The 19,123-nt window shown below is 43.4% G+C and overlaps 1 protein-coding gene across 3 annotated transcripts in view; it reads right to left on the bottom strand.

Annotated features, from left to right (window-relative positions):
- Positions 1-378: 378 nt before the first annotated feature.
- The window catches only part of FOXN2 (forkhead box N2), a 38,003-nt gene continuing 19,258 nt past the window's right edge, over positions 379-19,123 (bottom strand). For 2 of the 3 annotated variants that reach the window (XM_076334741.1, XM_076334743.1), the window contains 4 exons: positions 14,345-14,469; positions 10,024-10,088; positions 5,630-5,698; positions 379-5,165 (listed from right to left, as the gene is read on the bottom strand). In XM_076334741.1, the coding sequence (XP_076190856.1) occupies positions 4,648-5,165; positions 5,630-5,698; positions 10,024-10,088; positions 14,345-14,469 (777 nt within the window). In that variant the 3' untranslated portion in view covers positions 379-4,647. The remainder of the gene's footprint in view (positions 5,166-5,629; positions 5,699-10,023; positions 10,089-14,344; positions 14,470-19,123) is intronic. The other variant, XM_076334744.1, reaches the window with a different exon arrangement.

The following is a 19,123-nucleotide window of genomic DNA, read 5'->3' as shown; positions in this document are numbered from 1 at the left end:
CTGTTTAAACAAATGCTTTGCACAGGAAGGCAATAGGTGTGCAGTAGTATTTCAGCAATTTCCAAGATGTCAAAACATACCTCGACTTCCAGGTTAAAGGGTGAAATCTTGGCCTTATAAGATGCTCTTCAAATATTACGGGCCAGTTATGGAGGAACCTGACTGTGAGCAAATCCTACTATGGATTGATAGGGTTCTGTTATTGTACAGATGACTTGCACGTGCATGAAACAGTCTTAACCAAGCTGAGACTTACAATGAATCAACATGTGGCTTTTTACACTAGCCCAGTCTTGTGGAAGAGATTTAAATGGCAAGGTAGGGGACCTGGAGCACCATCTAAGACCAGGGTCTGTAGATAAAGAGAGAACACAGCGCTTTCTGTTTGCAATGCTGTTTATTTTAGAAAAGCCCCTTTGATCATCTGAATGAAAAATGTGGGCAGAAAAGTCACAAATGTTATAAAACAAAGTTTATTCTGCAATATTTTGTCATAATGAATTGCATCTCTTTGGTAAAAATAAACTTTATAAACATTTTAATTAACAGAGATTAGCATACAAAAAACTAAACTTCTGTAAATCGTCTTTAAAACGGGTAAAGGACTAAACTGGAGGAAAAAGGGTTAGAATTGGTCACCTACTGGCAAAATTATTCTAAACAAACCCAAGGACATTGCTTATGCTACATTAGAAACAAGCTAACGGGAACAGTTTAAAAACAACTCTGGTTCATTTGATCAGAAAGCATTCTTACAATTCACTTTTAAATAAATAATAGTTACAATGAATTGGCAATTATAAAATGTTTTATATCACTATATGGCAGTAACATAATACTTTTAATTATGCACTTTTTAGTTTGAAGAAAGGTACATTTATAAAACAGACTTGATAATGGCACTGGCAGTTAGGTGTGAAGAATGTGCTTTAAGATATAATGGCAGGTGCAACATTTAAAATATTCTACCTTTTCTTTTCAATAAATATTTTGACTACACCATTATTAACGTGTATAAGTGTACTTTGCTTTAACCAAAGCTTGTACTTACTTTTCAGGCTGATGAAAAGTTGCAAACCATACAACTTCCATTTTACAGTCAGATTTTAAAACGTTTGATGTGACTTTTGCAAAAGCAGTAATTTAGTATTGGAATCTGAAAGACCAATACAGGTTCGTACAGTATTCACATCAGATTTATCCTGAACAGAGCAGCCTCCCTTGTACACGAGTCTCATACACTTCTTCACTGTATTTAAAGAATTGAATGTGGTTCATTAATACTTTTCTTGCCAAAATATATCCGAGTCAACCATTGGCATGAACATTTTACATATGTCACTAAAAAAAACCAAAACCCAACAATCAAAATAACTTTTAATTATACTCCATTTATACTATATACACCAGGGTCTCTAACTGAGGTGGCAAACAAACCCAAACCCAATGCTAGGTACATAAGCGAAAGGAGAGCAGCTCTTCTCCCACTACCAAGAGGGGTGCTCCGCAACTGAGCTGGCAGCCTTTGCCTGCCAAAACGTGCGGGCAGAGGCGTGGGACAACGTGGTGGAATAGGTCAGGGGCGCAGATCAGCTGCCTTCTCCTTTGCGAAGGGGAGAGGGAAGACGGCAAAGCGTGGAGAGCATGGCCCCGCTTCCCTCCTTCCACAATTCCAGTTCTCCCAGGACGAAAGCTGTAAGGTTGGATGCAGCTTTCACCATTAACTTCTGATTAGTATGGTTTTATTGCTCGTTGCATATGGTAATTAAATGCATTGTTAGCATCCCAACCCCATCCCTTCAGAAATGCTGAAGTCATTATCACCAACTTCAGGGTTAACAGCGGCACAGCCACGCTCCTACTAAGTATTATTAACCTTCCCAAATTTTATCCGAGGCAAAAAAATAATTCAGAACCAAACCAAACCACGGAGCCGACTATGACCGCAGTTTCCAGAATACTTGGACCTTGATCCAGCTTTCACTGGAAGCTACAGAAAAGCTGCAACCACCTTCAGTGGGAGCCAGGCAGCACCCCTCTTCAACAGCGTGCAACTGAAATCCTGGCACCGAGCAAAATCCCAGACTGCTAGCAGTATTTCTGTGCAGCTGAATCCTCGTTTTTGCATTGACACAAACTCTGCCCTTTGTGGTTTTCCATCCAAGGTACAAAAGCAACCCGTGAGCAAAAAGCAGTTCCACCAAGCATTCACATCTCCACATCCCAAAATCCTAACCACTGCATTGGTACTTAATTTTCCTTTAAATAGCGAGTTTTACCCCTACTATCCATCAGTAACACATCCGATATCAGATCTAATTGGCTAATGCACCACTTGTGACATCCAGAAGACATACACATCTGCACACATGTTGCCCTGTTACGGGTGTAGGCTAACGGGTGTTCACACAAAGCAGGAATGCAGCAGAATACTTTTCTTCCCTTTCAAGAAATAAAACAATTCATGCTTAAAACTGAAATAACTGGGGGGAAAAACCAAACCAAACCAAAACACTTTTTTCCCTAGTGTTTGTGCTTTAAAAAGAAAAAAAAAAAATGTTGGCTTTAAATTCCAAAACACAAAGAACCTCAAATATTTCAGGTTTGATCCAACAGCCATTGAGTCAGCGGGAGCACCACCGTTGTCTTCAAGAGGCACTGGAACAGGCCCTCAGAGCAACAGACCTTCAGCAGCATGGCTGTGTTCGTATTTAAAGTAGACAGTTTATGGCAGTATTCATGAAGAGACTGACAAATAAGAAAAAAACCAAACCAAACAAACAAAAAACCCACACTGATCGAAGAAAGGCCTCCAAATAGCCAGAAAAATACCCTGTTAGGGAAAGGTTAACTTTTGGCTCAATCCAGCACTGTTTTCAACAACCAAAACAGTGGACATTGGTTTACTAGGTGGCTCTGCTCCTAATTTTCAACCAACTTGCCCAACACCTGCTGGAAGCAATAGCTTCACGTATTAGCGAGAACATTTATGGCACATCATGCTACCTTTCGAAAACAGGAAAGATGACCTTTGATAGTTGTATACGATTTTGCAACATACTTAAGGCATCCTTATACTTACAGTACTGTTAAAACCCACTCCAACAGAACTGCTTACCCATTTTTGAACAGAAAACTTTAAAAAAAAAAAAAAAAAGCCATCATCTACAAGAAGATATAAGCAATCACCACTGATTTTAAAAGAAAAAGGAGGAAAAAAGTTCACCATATCACTAAAACATTTTTTTGGCCGAAGGATGTCTGGGAACTATAAAGAGATTCTTTTATTGCAAAAATGAATTGTGAAGGAACTTCTTCCCAAAACAGAGAGGTCCTCCTGAGCTACGATGTACATCCAAAGCCTAGCCTTGCCCATTAGATGCCCCATATGCAGCAGGAGGCTGACAGGACTCACACAGCACAAGGCACAGTGATCTAGGAAACAAAAGGTACAGACTGCCCATGGGACAAAAAACAACGAGCGCTGGGGGGAAGGGGCAAAAATCCCCAAAGAAATTCAGGGTTCACTGATCCAAAAGGAAGCTATTCTATTTTGTCTCAGACTACGGGGTAAAACATTCCCTTTTCAGCAGCCGTTCACCACCTAGCCACCTAAAGCCTCCACCTCGTCCACATTGTCAACACCATCAACTGTTGGGTTCTTTTTTCCCCCCGAATCGGTATAGGGGAGCAGAAGGGTAGATGTTGCAGGACTATGCAGCTGCTACATATTCAACAGTGGTGGTAACACGAGGACAACATCAAACTTGACAAGTGGCAGCTTTCACTGTCGGCTACATCCAAGGTGCGCGTATGCATGCGTGCATCTGCGTGAAAAGGACACACACACCCCCTAAAAAAAGACAATTTGTCTTAAGATGAAAAAAAAAAAACCAAACCCAACCCTGTTTTCCTTCAGGAATCTGACCTGCACACAGCAGATTTGGGCGAAGGAAGGGAAAAAAAAAAAAAGAAAACTGCGGGTGGTACGCACCTCAGCTACCCCTTATCCCCACTTTTCCAGGGGGTACTTAACATCTTGCTGAAGGCAGCTCCTGGAGTGCTACAGGTTTTCAGCCGCTGTCAGATGGGCTGAAAACTGCAGCCACTCGGAGCTGCTTCACCAGCGTTTCCACCGGGACCTGTCTCAGAAGAGCAAAGAGAGGACGGGTGGGAGGAGGCAACCGAGGCCAGGACCCTTTTTTTCCCCCCTTTCCTTCTTTTTTCTCCTCCTTTTTAATCCTTTACATGGAAGTCAGAGCCCTTAGACAGGGCAAAATTCACCTCTGCAGATGGGGCCAGCAGAGATGTAAATATGATCCACAATGTGCATCGGAACAAACATCTCTCTGGAAAAAAAAATAAAATCAACTATTAAAAAGAAAAAAAAAATTAAAAAGTGATCATTAAGAAGTATGCTTTCAGGTTTTCACAAGTCATGCATCTCTTCTAATCTGAGAAGATTAAATATTTTTTTTTCTTTTTAGGCAGTGATTTAAAAATAAATGGCTAAATTATAGTTAGCGCCAAAAATAAAAAAGCAATGAGTCCTCTTATGGCTTTGATCTCCCTTGTGAAGGGTAAAAGTAGAAGAGTATTGCCACAATTAAAAAAAATATATGTATATATTCAACACTGACAAACATACTATTTTTTCCTTTGCTTGTGACAGTGGGTCTTTGCAGTACTTATTAAGGAACTCAAGCACGTTTGGATGCCAGCAAGGTGGAGCAGAGACCCCGCTGCTTCTTTCAACTCCTCATCAATTTCTTGACATAACTCCTTGAGTGCTTTGTTGCTAGGCTGACTTTCCTCAGAGGTATCTACACAAGGTTGTGATGCATAGCCACTGTCTCCAAGAGGATCATCTTCATAGTCAACGTCTGTATCCACTTCGCTGTGAAATCCTTCGCTGCCATCGCTTCCGTCATGGCTGGTCTTGGAGATAAATTCGTACACCTCATCAAGGGAGGACAAGGAAGACACGCTGGACCTAGATGCACAGCGCTGGGAACCCATGCTGCTGGCACTGTAGTTGTGATCCTCCTTCGGATCGATATTGGTGGCCGCAGAATCGTTTTCCTGCAAATTTATGGAACTGGGAGGATTGAACGCACTGCCATAACTCCTCTTCTTAGGTGTCTTCAGAGGCTGAGGTTTCTCACCTATTAAAAAGAAGATTCGTCAGTAAGCAAATACTCCAATGAGATCACCTGCAAAATGAGCACACTATGGCCAGCTGACTGCAAAGTAAGCTGAACATGAGCATTTAAGAGTCGTAATATCTTGTGCACATTTACTGTCATCCACAGAGGACAACGGTCTTTAGCTAATCACAGCTAAGAGCTGGAGAAACAGAGAAGTAGCTAAGAAGCTCTTCTTACCATCTAGCACAAAAAGGGCAGGGGAAGAACTTTGCAGAAAAAACAAAGTTAACTGGGGAAAAAAAAAAAAGAAGGTGGTTCTATCAAACTCTGTAATGCTAGCAGAAAGAATAATAAACCAGAATTGCTTCTTGACTGCTCTTACTATTTGGAAACTAGACCATACTCGTTTCCTGAAACTTTATAGAGAAAACAGTTACCTACTGGGTAGAGAAGAAAAACAGAGTAAAATGGCTTATGCTTACAGTCCAACATCCCTTGTTGAATGGAAGTATTTAACAGCATCATTGCAGTAGCAGCATCAATATCGGATTCTGTGAAGGAGAAACAGCAAAACGTTAGATCTCGGGTAAGCCTGACAAAATGAGGTCCTTAGAACATACAAAGAATATATATCTGCGTATATTGGCCTGCAATAAAGAGCAGGGGGAGGGAAAATGTACGAATTTAGGCAGAGCATGACTCTCATACAGTGCAATACAGTTACAGAACGGTCTCATATCTTAACTATGATTTTCAAAAGCTGAATTCTCACATTGCACTTACCAAAGCTGAAGCCAAGAATCAGCGACATTCATTAGACGTTCGTATGACGATGCTGTTGCTATACTTATCAACAAGTGGTTTTTGTTTGTACCGCTTGAGAGAGAAAGATTATGCCTATGGCACAGCAAAGCATCTCAGCAGCTTCATACCCTGGTTATGTGAATATGCAAGGCTAAGGAACAAACGCACCCGTTAACGCAGCACTAATTCAGCACAGCTCTCTCCTCCAGCAGTATTTTTTCACACTAACAACAAGTCAAACAGAAGAAATCGAGAAGACGAGGGGGGAAAGGGCACTGAACTGCTTGATCTAGAAAGCATGGGGATCTAAATAATAAATAGGCACTTTAAAAGGTTTAGGTGAACTGCGGCGCCTTTAGCTATGGCGACGAGCGCTGCTGTAAACCTCCATCCTTTGCCGCACGGAGTGGATTGCTTACATCTCAAAAAGGGCACCTTGAGGATATTATGGCAAAGAGTGACGTTTCTAACCAGAACCAGCTGAAAAGGAAGAGAAGCAAGCACGCCTTTCCCACTCATTTCAGGACACGCTCACGCACTTTAAAAAAGAGGAAATCCAAGGTCTGCCTTTGCTCACTTCAGCTATGGACGATGGAGAGACAAGCTATATATTCCTCTCCTTATACAGGAGAGAAATATGTAAGACTATATATATAAGGTGGACTAACCAGGCAAAAGAGGAGCAAAGATACAGTGAGCTCTCACATATGAGCGGTGAGTGGAGAAGCGGGGCTGGAAGACAACGCGTGGAAGGCGCTGGCAGCGAGCAGAACATGCTCTCAGTCCTGCTGAACTGGAACTGGGGAAGTGAAGCATCAGCATGGCGAAAGTGAAGCATCAGCAATGTCATTTTTGATGGCATTTCTTCCCCCCCCGGCCCCCATCATATGCATTAACTATGTTACTGAATTTGAGGGGAGGGTTAGTGTTGGGAGGGAGACTGCAGAATTGTCAGTTTGGCTTCCTTATCTTATATAATTGTCCATAACTTCATCTTGGTTAAGGAGAAATTTGGAGAAGGTGACGTCGCCTTGGGAATGTTGTACCAACATGGAAAGGGGACTGAGCTGCTGTTTCCAACACAGGTTATAAAACATACACGTTCCCCCCTTGTTTTCACTTTCTATCATTTTAAAATCAGCATACTTTAAAGTCTGTCCCATTGCACTCATGAGATTATTTTATTTTATTCAGTTTTGTCTTTTTTTGGCAGCAACAGAGCCCCTGAATTTACAAGTCATATGTATCCAACTGACAAAAAGAAATAATAAAAAAAAAGGGGGCATGAAGAGTTAGTTTCCTCCACTACCATAATCAGAAAGTGAAATATTCCCATTCCTTACTTGCTATCACAGACATTTTATTTTAACGTATGATGTTGGTATATAAACACCACCTTGTTAAAATGACAAGCAATCAGAGGCATTAATGCAACACAGAATTACTACCTGCAAACAGTGTTTCTGCATGTTAGTAGCCCTGAAGAAAGAGGAGAGACACTTCTGCAGCGTCTTCTTAGCAGTGCTCTGTGTCACCGTTAATGTGCTTTGGCGTCATTTGCGATTGCTCTCCCTGATAGAGCAGTATTTCCCAAATCTATGCTTCCCCAGCAGAATGGCTGAGGAAGTGCCTTATTACAAGGAATTCTTTCATCTGCACAACAGCTGCCGTATATGACCCCAGGAACGTTAATGGCTCTCCTCTAACGCCAGGGAGATGCTGAACAGGTTCACCGAGATGCAGAAATTAAATGAGAGCAGATATACGTTATTATTTCGGCACCTCCGGTGTAGCAAATTGGAATAGTTAGCATCAGACTGGCAATCTCCAAACCTGTCACAGGACACACCAGCAAAATCATTAAGAGGAGGGGGATTTCTTGTATTCTCTAACAAGCCCTGAGAATCCCCGGTCTTCCCAAGGAAACATATTCCTCCTGCAGTCCTGCAGGCAGAGGAGATCTAGCGGCCCTGCAGCAGTCAGCCAGCCAAGGATGCTTCCTTGCCACCAGGGTACCACCATAAAACTTCCGTCTGGATGCATGGTAATTATCATCTGTGGACCAGGCAGCTGCTCGGTCTTTTAAAAACCTTGGCTTTGCTGCCTCACCAATGTTTCTGGCTTGTGGCCGAAAACTAAAAGTAACCTTCTCACCTCAACAGCCCACCGTGCTAGCAAAACCAGAGAGCTGGACGTCTGCTATGCTGCTGAAGTCCTACTTTGTCGGTGGCCTTTTATTATCCTTTTGAAAGAGCTTTAGCAATACTCCCTTTACAACAAATTAACACATGCTCGCTTTTTCTTGGTATCAGCCCTTTAACAAATGAGCACGATTCACTTTTCAGCACTGTTTTTAAAATTATTATTTTTGATAAGGATAAGCCTTCAGTGGATTAAGCTTTATTACTGAGGTACAAGACCTGTGCTCAACAGGCTTCTTCTAAACAAATGCTGCGATATCCCAGCATGCTGTCTAGCTCCCTCCTGGTACCAAGGCCCACTAAAATGCTTTAAAATGAAGAAAACTTTTTAAAAAGTACATATGGGAAAATGAAGTAACCATCTTCTGCTCAACAGCTGTTGCTACTTCTATTTGCATTTGAATGTCGGTGAAAAACAGATTTCCATCTTAAATTATTTATTTTTTTTTAAAATCTGAATCTGGCTGGCTGTTTTTCGTCGTGGAAAGCAAAAGTAGAAATCCCTAGGACAGAACTACGGCCAAGTCCTTGTTACTCTAACACTCGTTAAAACCTGTAAGAGTAGGTATATGCCAGTGGGCCGAGGAAGGGGACACCAGAAGGACAAGCAATGCTGCACTTCAGCAGGGATTCCCTGAAAATAAACAGCAAAAAAACCCCAAACCAAAACCTGTGTTCTTTCTCAGTAGTAATACCACTTTGGGTTTGTCTGTGCTACAAAAGCGTGAGCGTAGCTACGTCGACATCCCCTGCTCAGCTTGCACGCTGCTGCCGGTGCCTATCTGGCCCCTCAGGCAGGTTTGCAAGTGCCGAACAACTGCCCCAACAGCGGTGCCAGCTACTGCAGGGACAACCAGGAGGGACAGGCAGCTTCTGAAACGTCGACAGGTAAATGTGTTGTGCTACTGAGTTCCTGCCATGGCTGGAAGAGATCACTCATCTACAGTAATATCCTGAGCATGACTCGGTCCAATCCAATCTTTCTCCACCAAGCTTTGGTGACTACGGTTAAAATAACATTTATACAACATAAAAGCTTTTGGTTGTGGACATGACTTGTTTTTTCCTGCATCTACTTCATTACTTGTGCAGGAAACACAGAGGGATATAAACTTGGTTGAGGAGCAGCACTGCAGCCTACAGTATCAAGACCTGTATTGTATCAGAGTCCATACATTAAACCCATCCTATTCCTCTCTCCCAAGAGTTAAAATGAACATTTTGCAATTTTTAAGGTGATACCTTAAACTAAACAGACATCATGAGGCTATTCTGTTAACTGGGTTAATATCCAGAACTTAGGTCTTCCTGCATAACTACACTGGCCATAACACCAGCCTGTGCCCAACTTTTTGGCAAGTGAGTGAAAAGTACCAGACAGCTGTGAAATACTCCTCTGAATTGTTCCACATTCCCCTGCAAATCCTGTCATGCTCTCCCAGCCGCCTGTATCAAACAACCAACTTTAAGGCACTTCTATGGCTGCATCCCACAAGTTTTATACATTAAAATTTGCTGCCTTCTGCTCTCAGTTCTTGGTAACCAATAAAACTAGCGTAGAGATATGTAGCTTTCAGACTGGTTTTCTACCAAAGTATTCATTCTTTAAGTAGTCATACTTGGGAGTGATGTGTCTGCTAAATACCTTGCTGGCAGAACAAGACAACTCCTATTACATCTTGAGATTCATCTTATGGATTTAAACTTAATACACAAGTGGCTAATATAATGAGCATGCGTTCTACTACATCAGGATTTTTTGTAATCCAGTGGACCCTTCAGAGCAGGTCCATACACAACATCAGTTGGGCTTCAGTACATACTTGCAACTAAAAACAAGGGGGCAGAACGAAATAAAATTAAATGTTTACCTTTGAGAGATCGGCCGTGATTCTGCTGAAGGACTGAAGTTAGGTAGTGAGGGGACGCTGACCTACTGAAAAGAAATTCAACAGGTCAAAGCCAAGCCCTGATTAGCCAAATGATTTGTACAAAGTATAGTAGACACAATACTATGATCATAGAAAGGTAGAAACAAAACCAACCCAATCACCGCAGTTTGTTGGGCAAGCAACTTCTATTGCCCTCAGCAGATGGCTTGACACATTGGTTGGTGGTTTATGTAGCACGATTAAGCGATCGTCAGCATTTGGAAAACACCCCCAAACACACACACTAAGCAAAAGTCTTGCTGGCAAGAGATGCTAATTTCTACAGATTTTATGTACCTGCCTAAAGGCTGGATTTTAAACAAAGATATGTATTTTTCAGTAAGTAAAACCTACATGTGAACAAAACATTAGCTTATACAGGGATGCTTAGAGCCCAGGAGCAACAGAATAGCTAAGGACCAGTTGTGTCCGTCTGCTCTTCAAAACGGTGGTGGGACATTAACAAAAACGAACGGTAGTGTCGTGCAAAAAGCCAGGGAAGAACCCACACCAAGTTATCTGCCGATTTTAAAGTTATCTGAAGCTGGGCTGTTTTGGTGGTGCTGTCTGCTTTTCTGCATTATCAGACCAGCTTTGCACCGGAATAAAGGGCAAGTTATAGCTTTCACGTGGTTTTCTGCCACACACCCAGCCCTAATTATTCAGTTCATTATAAAGGTCCTAGCAAACATTTAGAAATAAATACAACAAAAATAGTACACAACTATTAAAATTGCATGAAACATAGCAATGTGCCATCTTTTATAGTATCGCTAGAAGAATCCAAAGGGTGATGAGCAGAATTTTCAAACCCAACCTGTAACAGCAGCCTCACAAGATTAATGGGGTGACTTCTACCATTAAGGTGTGTTTACCTTCTTTATTTCTAGGCAGTTCTATTTTCCAAAATAAGGCACAGCCACAAATCCCCCCCCCCCAAAGTCACGCAGCTGCTAAGTGCTTTTTTTTTTTTTTTAAATTACCAGTCTAGATCATTTATTAAAACCCAAACAATTATTTCCATTTTTAAAATACCTTTTTAAAATTAAAATCTTCATTCTTTAAGTTGAATTTTGAACAAAATATTTTTCACTGGTGACTGGCCGGTGCTGTGGCTGCACCCATCTTAACAACCCTGAGATCAGCTACTCTGCACAGCTGTTTATGAGGGATGCTCATTTAATACTCTCGCTGCTCCGACTTGCCATCATAGTATCCAAACTCAGTTGGCCATTGGTCACAGCTCCAAAGGTTAGCAGAGCGCAGACTGCTAATGGCAAGGAGAAGATGCAAGAAAAATTGAAGCAAGGTGGCTTGAAATACATCATCCGAGCTACGTAAGGAGCTCTTGCAGCACTGCAGCCTGCCTGGTGCTGGAAACCAAAGCTACTGAAAAGGAGAGTAATATTTAAGCATCTCCCAGTGTGGTAACCGATGGGAGAAAGATCCAGTGCCGTTGAACTCAAACATGTGCAAAACTTGAGTTCACTGTCTGGTATGTTTTCTTGTGGGGGTGACCGAGTGCCAAGGGAACAGACCCAAAAATGGGGGGAAAAAAATTAAAAATAAAAAAGTCACAAGGAAAGCAGTGGACCCACCCCAACATGGCTGGCTCCGCCGTCTGCAGGTAAATTGCACAAAGAGATGCTAAACATCTTTTGTCTGAGCTCAGATCCTTCAAGAATCATATCCACACAGAGCTTTCCTACAGCAAATTAATGCTTAGTATTGATTAAGACAAGCTATGCATATGCGTAAGGTATTTGCAAGATGAGGACCCTGGCCATCCCCAGAGCCCAGGGATATAATACATGTAGTACTAGAAACAGAATGCAGCTAGGGGCCTTGCACCGACTTGTTGAACAAGCTGTGCAGGAATAAAATGCACCAGTGATGCCAATCATCTATGATAATACAAGTTTCAGTTTAACTAGACACAGATTACAGTTTTGGAAAGCTTCTGCTCAAAGTAACACCTTAATTTTTATTTTAAAATGCTGCTGAATGATAGGTATATTCCCCGCTAACACACTGGAAAATAATTATGAACACAAGCCCTCCCACAGAAAAATTCAGAGACTCTCGCAGTCGAATTCTAGCATCATCCTATAGTTAAATTTGGACAGTCCTTCCAGCTTCTCTCCAGCTGTACCTCTGGGCTTTCTCTTTCTCTCCACACACAAGGCAGCCCCTTGGGGGCCCTTCCCCAAAATTAAGCCAGAATTTAAATCTAATACAAGAATTTTGAAACATGTAAGGGAAAAATATAAATCTGTTTTTCCTGTGTATGAGTGAAAGTCCTACTAATGTTCTTTATTATTAAAGGAAAATAAACCAGCTTTCATTAGGGAGAAATCAGGTGTCTTAAAATGCTGTTTTTATTTTGTTGTCCTTATAAATATAAGCACTGCAAAATCCTTCACGTATTGAAGTCAGTGGGAATTTTGCCATGTGGCTTCATTAGGACCAGGATTTCCTTGTAATTGTTGGCAAGTGTGATTAGTCCTTCAGTGACGGAAAAAAGTTACCAAAAAACAACCACTTCAAATCAAAGTCCTGATCTTGCAAGTACTTTAGCGTTCAGATAAAATCTCTCCTTCCCTACACCTAATTTCAGTGCATTCTATTTATACAAGCTAGGTAAATCATACTTCAATGCTTGTATCGTTGGACTAATCTTGAAGACCTTGGAGATATTAAAAGCTTAACTGGTCAAGGCTCTGAACGACCTGCCCTAGGCTGAGTCTGTCTTGATCCTCTGGCTGGACAGACAGCATCCAGAGGTCCCCTCCCATCTGTATTATTCTCTACATTTTAAAGTTTGACCATGTTAACATAGACACAGTGTTAACAAAGCTTTCAAGGACCAAACCTTCACTTGAGTTGTACTGAAAAACAGAAGTCCATGCCCTTACGTAGAAACATGAATGCCTGTAAAAACATTATCATCTAGAGTCCAATTACAGTAGTTTCAACAATCTTTGTTCCCATAAAACAAAGCCTGACAATACCATCAGCCATCTCATATTTTCCGATTTGACTATTTCTTAATACTTAAATGCTTCAGGGTTATTTTAGTAATGCTCCCGTTCCAGCAGAAAGCTGGAAAACAGGACACTTCTGCCTGGCTCGTTCAAACCCAAGATGACTCTTTGCGGCTCAAGATGGCTGGAAGGTGAGACACCCCTGTTGTATCTTGTAGGTTACAAGCCCGGCTGGAAAAGCCCATGCCGCACAAATCTTCAGCCGCTGCCAGACAGCTAAGGCTTGCATGGGGGTGCCAGCTCCCAGGGTCAGCGTCCCGTTGGACCCTTAGAAATGTCTGCTCAATGTTACCAGTTTTACGTCCTGCTCCAGTAATCCCAGTTCCTCCTGTTTGTTAAGGAAACTCCTCGCAGTAAGGTTAAGGCATAGGGCAATGTACAGAGACCTTAATTATCTCTTATCTCACCCAAATTCCTTGCTGAACTAGATAAACCAGCCATGTGCCTACCTAAGAACTGAGCTCACCAACAGCAACGCGTTCCTCTCTGCTTTACATCCTCCTCTCCAGGCTGACCCGGCTGGCGTTCCTCTTCCTCTACTGAGAACGCATGACGTTGACTTCAAATTCTCCAAAATCTATTGCCTAATCTTAAAATGTGTCGGATGCGGAAGCCCTGATTTCAGAAGTCTTGCATGCTCCACCTCAGAGTATGTTTATGGTAAAGGCTGTTCTTCCCATCCCTGCTGCAAAATGCTTTTAACAGCCTCGGAGAAAAACACCCCTCTCTTAGACCAGCCTCTCTGAGCATCTCAGATTGTAGAAATTTGATTGTTTTTGACAACAGCATAGAACGTATACATTTTACAACCAGATGGGTGACTTACAGAAGACACACACTTCCAAGCTAGCAGCACCAGGCACCCTAGATCAGTCCCGGTGAACTGTGCTTGAAGGAAGATTTTGCTCCAGTTCCTGGGACTGCCTGCCCTCCAGAGAAATGGGGCTCACCAGTACGCACCCAGCACAGCCCCGACCTTCTTTTAAACTCTCCCACAGTTACGAAGACGAGTGGGACACAAACCCCAGATCTGCTATCTGGGAAGCCTGAGCTCATTACGTCTCCCCGCCTCGTCTAGCCGGTCTCACCTAAGGCCCACTCAAATTCTTCTCTCGGGTGGCAGCTGGTAACAGCACGTCAGCATCCGCATGGGCATTTCCTCTGCTAGGTGGAGTAACATAACTGCGCGCCGCACTCGGATGAGAAAATTCACCTACCTTGGTGGTGACGCCGGCGGAGTATAAAATGCAAGTGCTGAGGGAAAAGGCTGCTTTTTCAGTGCTTGGACAAGATTAGGTTTATATTCTGGGTCAACGCACCATAACGAACCTTTTCCATTCACCTGAAAGAAAGAAGTACTGCAAATTAGAAAATCCAGGGACCAGGGTGTTACAGTCATTTCTAATTTAATATTCCCAAGACACAGCAAAAGGCAATGACGTAGGCATCCACCGCTGTACAGCTGATGTACATCACCTGCATGAAAAGCAGAGGCTTCTAAACCAAACGTGCGGTCCTGAGACCCTCGTTATACGGTATGGAAACACCCGTCTTGTAGTTTGGGATAGCATCTCCAAAGCCCCATTTCCATTCACGTTCGTCCACTGAAAGCTTTAAACCTTAAACACTTGGTAAATACAGCTGTGAGTTTAAGGATCTGTCCAGGCACCAGTGAACTGATCAGCAGTTTTTTGATTAACAGGTTTCTAAGTAAGAAACCGAAGCACCTTTCCCTTCATTTAGATACGGCCACATACTAATTTAACTTTACACCACCCTGACAACACCAACCCTACAACATCCGGCAACTTGCCGGATGCCCAGCTACAAAACGGATTATTCCCACTTTTTCAAAATCTGAAAATGTAATTAGTGTATTTTTGGTGCACCTAACAATGTAAGCACTACTGTGCTAGTCATTCTTGATATTAAATTTGATATGCCGAAAGTTAAGCAAAGCAAAGCACCTCCCGCTCCTCTCATACAGTAAATATGTGAAGAAACCCATAAAGAAAAAAACCTGTTTTTCGAGCCTGCTAGTTTCCTCTAAAGAGGAAAATTAAATGGGAAAAGTTAAAACAATTCTATAATCACTGACCTGACAGATCAGCTAACAGCTCTACAGGTAGCAGCACCAGTTTTTTGGGGGGAAACCAGATGTTACAGGGGTGGTCATTCACATGGCAGAAGGATGGGGCAGCTCTACACCTGAACGGGAAGATCTTTCTATAAGATTCTGGGGGGAAAAGTCTCAGAGCAAAAACCCAAGCTCCGTGGAGCACCTGCTGTGAGCCCACAGAGGCCAGCTGGCCTCCTGCTGCTGGTATCAAGGGGGTATTAATACCATTTTATGGATGGGATATGCCATGACTTATTTAAGGCTGAAAAGGACCCACAAAGCATGTAAGTCTGTGGTCCTATTTAAGTCACGGGACTTTTCCTGAAAAGAGGAAATATTTTGCTATCAATAGTGAAAAATCAAACTGGGGAGAGCTCCAGCTGAGAAACAGAGAGATGCTGCTCCATAATTTTAGTTGAAGTCACTGCCTTTCATAAAGATCTCTGAGCTGCAGCATCTCCGAGTTATTTATTTTTTTAACCTGAATCTTTCTTATACTCATCTTTTCATGCTAAACTTGAGCACAGCCTGTAAGATACCTATCAAGAAGCTTACCTATAATTAAACAGCCGATTCCTTCACCGTGGTGACTGGCAGGATGATTTAGCCAGCTAGGTACTAATGGGGGGTATCCTCCCAACTGGCTCCATCCATCATCTCAATGACAGCCTAATGCCCTGATCCCTTCCCTACACCTCTCCAGAGCTGGACCCATTCCCTGGCCAGCCAGCCAGCTCATTACTTGTCCCCTGTAAAAGACCCTGCCTAACTCTGGCTTCCCCCGCTGCTTCAGTGGCTTTGAGGCTCTCCACCTCAGGGAGCAGCGGGAACTCCCCTGGCCAGCACACCACTGCTCTACACTATTTTATCTGCTACTTTAGGTGAGCACTTCTACTCGACGCCTAATTCAGTTCAGCTGTGGACTGCAGCCAGAATAGGGTTAGTTTCCCTCTTTCATCTTCCCAGCCACTTACTCCCACCAGCTTGCTGCCCTGATAATATAATACGGTGATTTTGGGTGGGTATTGCAACAGCGAGCTAACCTGGGCACACCCTGAAGCCATACAGACACTCAATCCAATGCAAGAGGCAATAAACAGGGTGACTTCTTCTTTGGGTAGTAAGATTGGGTTAGGTGTAAAGCGAAACCACGCTTCCACCCACCATTATTTGTACTAAAAGCAGAGTACTAAAAGCAGACACTGAGCAAAAGAGATGATGACCATGGGCTGCTCGTGCACGCCATTGCACTCACATCTGCTGCTTAGCAGACATGCAGTGGAAAGCCAACACAGGTCTGAAGTTAGTGCCATGCTTTAGGGGAAAGCCGTGCACAACTGGAGCTGAAAACCCCATAAAACACAGATACATCCAGCTTTAAAACAAACCAGTGGTCTAACCACAGCAACAAAAAAAGACTGTGCTGTTTCTCCTAGCAAAGACAAAGCCTGGGCGATCCAAAATGCTAAACCGCCTTTGGAGGTTACTAGTTCACGTCAACAGTGGGGCAACTGTTGATGTGCTAGCTGAAATGTAGACGTAACTTTAATTTACCATCTACTGAAACATCCCTCCAGAGTCAGCACAGAGCAGCCACCAGGCTGTTTTGACTCTCCATCTCAAAATGAGCGGGCAGTTAAATTGTTCTAAGGTTATTTTTCGTCGACTATCATCTCTTCTGCATCTTTCCAACATTTCTTATTTGACTTGCAGGATTTTATCTTGCCAAATAAAGAAAATTGGGAAGGAAATTAATTCCTGCATTTTGAAGCACTGGACTGTTTCACAACAACAGTAAGTTTCTAGTCCCCAGCATTTTGGGGCGTGATTATAGCAACGTGGGTTGGAAACAAGATCCCCCCCATGGTGCAGCTTCATCCTTTACCACCACCCCGCCATGGTCCCTCATCTGCTAGCAGTGAAGTATGACCATGGAGTATGACCAGACCAGCGAGAAAAGCCCAAGGAGCGACCGAAGCGGAGCAACTCAGCCGGCATCGGTGGCTTGGGCTCACTGCACAGGCAGACACCCATCCCCACGCTGCAGAAAGCCCTCCATAAGCTTCAGCCCTGGGCAGCAGCCCCGGCTCCATCGGGTACGGGCAGTTCTCACCAGCTGCTTCCACTTGAGCTAGGTGAACCACGGGAAAATACTGTGCGTGTGCATGGAGGTATATCGTATATTCACCAAGAGGTTTATCAGATAACAGACAGCTCTCTCCTATCTCTGCAGGCTTATAGATGTGACCTGCTTTTTGCCTGAATATTTGAATAGCCACACAGATTGTTTACCACCATCTCTTGTCAAAAAAAAAAAAAAAAAAAGACAAACCCTAAAAGAAGAAAAAAAAACCCCTAAAACTCACATCTACCAAGAAGAAGAAAGGGAGATCTGTTGGAAGATATTCAAGCCCTGTCCCCCCCCGACCTCCAGAGGAGGCAGTGGCAGACCTACATCCATGTGAGCAGTGGAATGCCAAATTGATGCTTGACGCAGAGGCCACTCCTGCCTCCTCGCACCTTTTCTCCCCAGTGGTATCGATTAATAAAAAAATCCCCAAACCCACAGCTGTAAAAAGAAGTCTAGCAAAGAGCAGGGAGACTCTTCAGGGCTTCCAACTCCAAACCGCTTTTCACTTCAGGTCCTCCCGTGCTGTATATCAGACACTGCTCCCTCAAATAAAGCAATATCCCACCGTAGACCTCACTCCCCCCAACCCCAAGGCTGTGTGACGGTACTTAAGATGCAAAGAGCATTAGCAATATCTTCTAAGGATCACTAGCCCATAATCACAGCTCCGCATCTTCAGGGGCACCGGGGCCACAGCAGGTATGCTGGAAGGCAAGCAGGTGTCCCAGGGACCGGCTCCAGCACTGTCCCCTTGCTTTCCATCAGCTCCAGCTCCCAACCACCATTACCAGAGAACCACTGAAACCTCGTCTGTCTGGATGACTGCGGACATGAGCGCAACTGCAACTCTAATAAGAAAGGGTATTTCAGCTCATAAGTCTATCACCTGGGGTAAACCTTAACAAACCACTTAGATACAGCAGCATCACAATATGTGCATACAGAAAGGGTAATGTATATTTTAGCAGAGATTTGACGTACATACATCCTGTTTCCATGGCATGAGAAGTTCCTCCTCTCGACTGCAGTGCTGGCTCATAAGACATCTCAAAGCAGTTACTTTCCCTTCAGCGCCCTTCAACTCATTAAAAGAAAGCCATAACCTACAATATTTTTCAGCGATCCAAGCAAGGACAGCCTTCCCTCAATCTCTGCTGAATGCCATCCTAGACTCCCGAACGCCCGCAGCCTGCTGTGACAGGCAGGGTGAAGGTATTTAGCTGGCTGATATGAACATACGTGCAAACAGAATGACCATCCACAGCTACGTCTCCAGCATGATGTGGTGCAGCTCGGTGGAAATAGCTCTGCAGAGCGAGAGAGTTGGTGCTGGGGGATCACCTGCACGTGCCTTGGAGGTTTTTTTACTCCAGATCTGCTACAGCAGGGTCTTGTGGACAATGTCTGGGAGCAGTCAGGGCACAGCAAGCACGCTCCTGCAGCACCTCTTCCAGGTTAGCACCAGCCAAAATGAATCCCATTCATGTGTCCTGAAACTGCCCTGCAGTGCCAGCTCACATGGGTAAAGCGGGGGAAAAATCAGGAGATTCACTTCGAAACATGAAATCCAAACCAAAATATCAGCGTTACGGCAAACATGAGGAAGGACTACCTTTGCTGCCAGACCTCCAAGAGATGATTTCATAGCTGATGGCCGGCTGCAATAGCCAAGGGGGGTGTCAGAAAGCAGCCTGCCCCGGGATGCTGGGGCACAGACCCTCCCCTCCTGTCAGACATTTACACTCT

The sequence above is a fragment of the Aptenodytes patagonicus genome, chromosome 3 (genome assembly GCF_965638725.1).
Source record: "Aptenodytes patagonicus chromosome 3, bAptPat1.pri.cur, whole genome shotgun sequence".
NCBI classification, from domain to species: Eukaryota; Metazoa; Chordata; class Aves; order Sphenisciformes; family Spheniscidae; genus Aptenodytes; species Aptenodytes patagonicus.
This window is presented reverse-complemented; position numbering and strand designations above follow the sequence as displayed.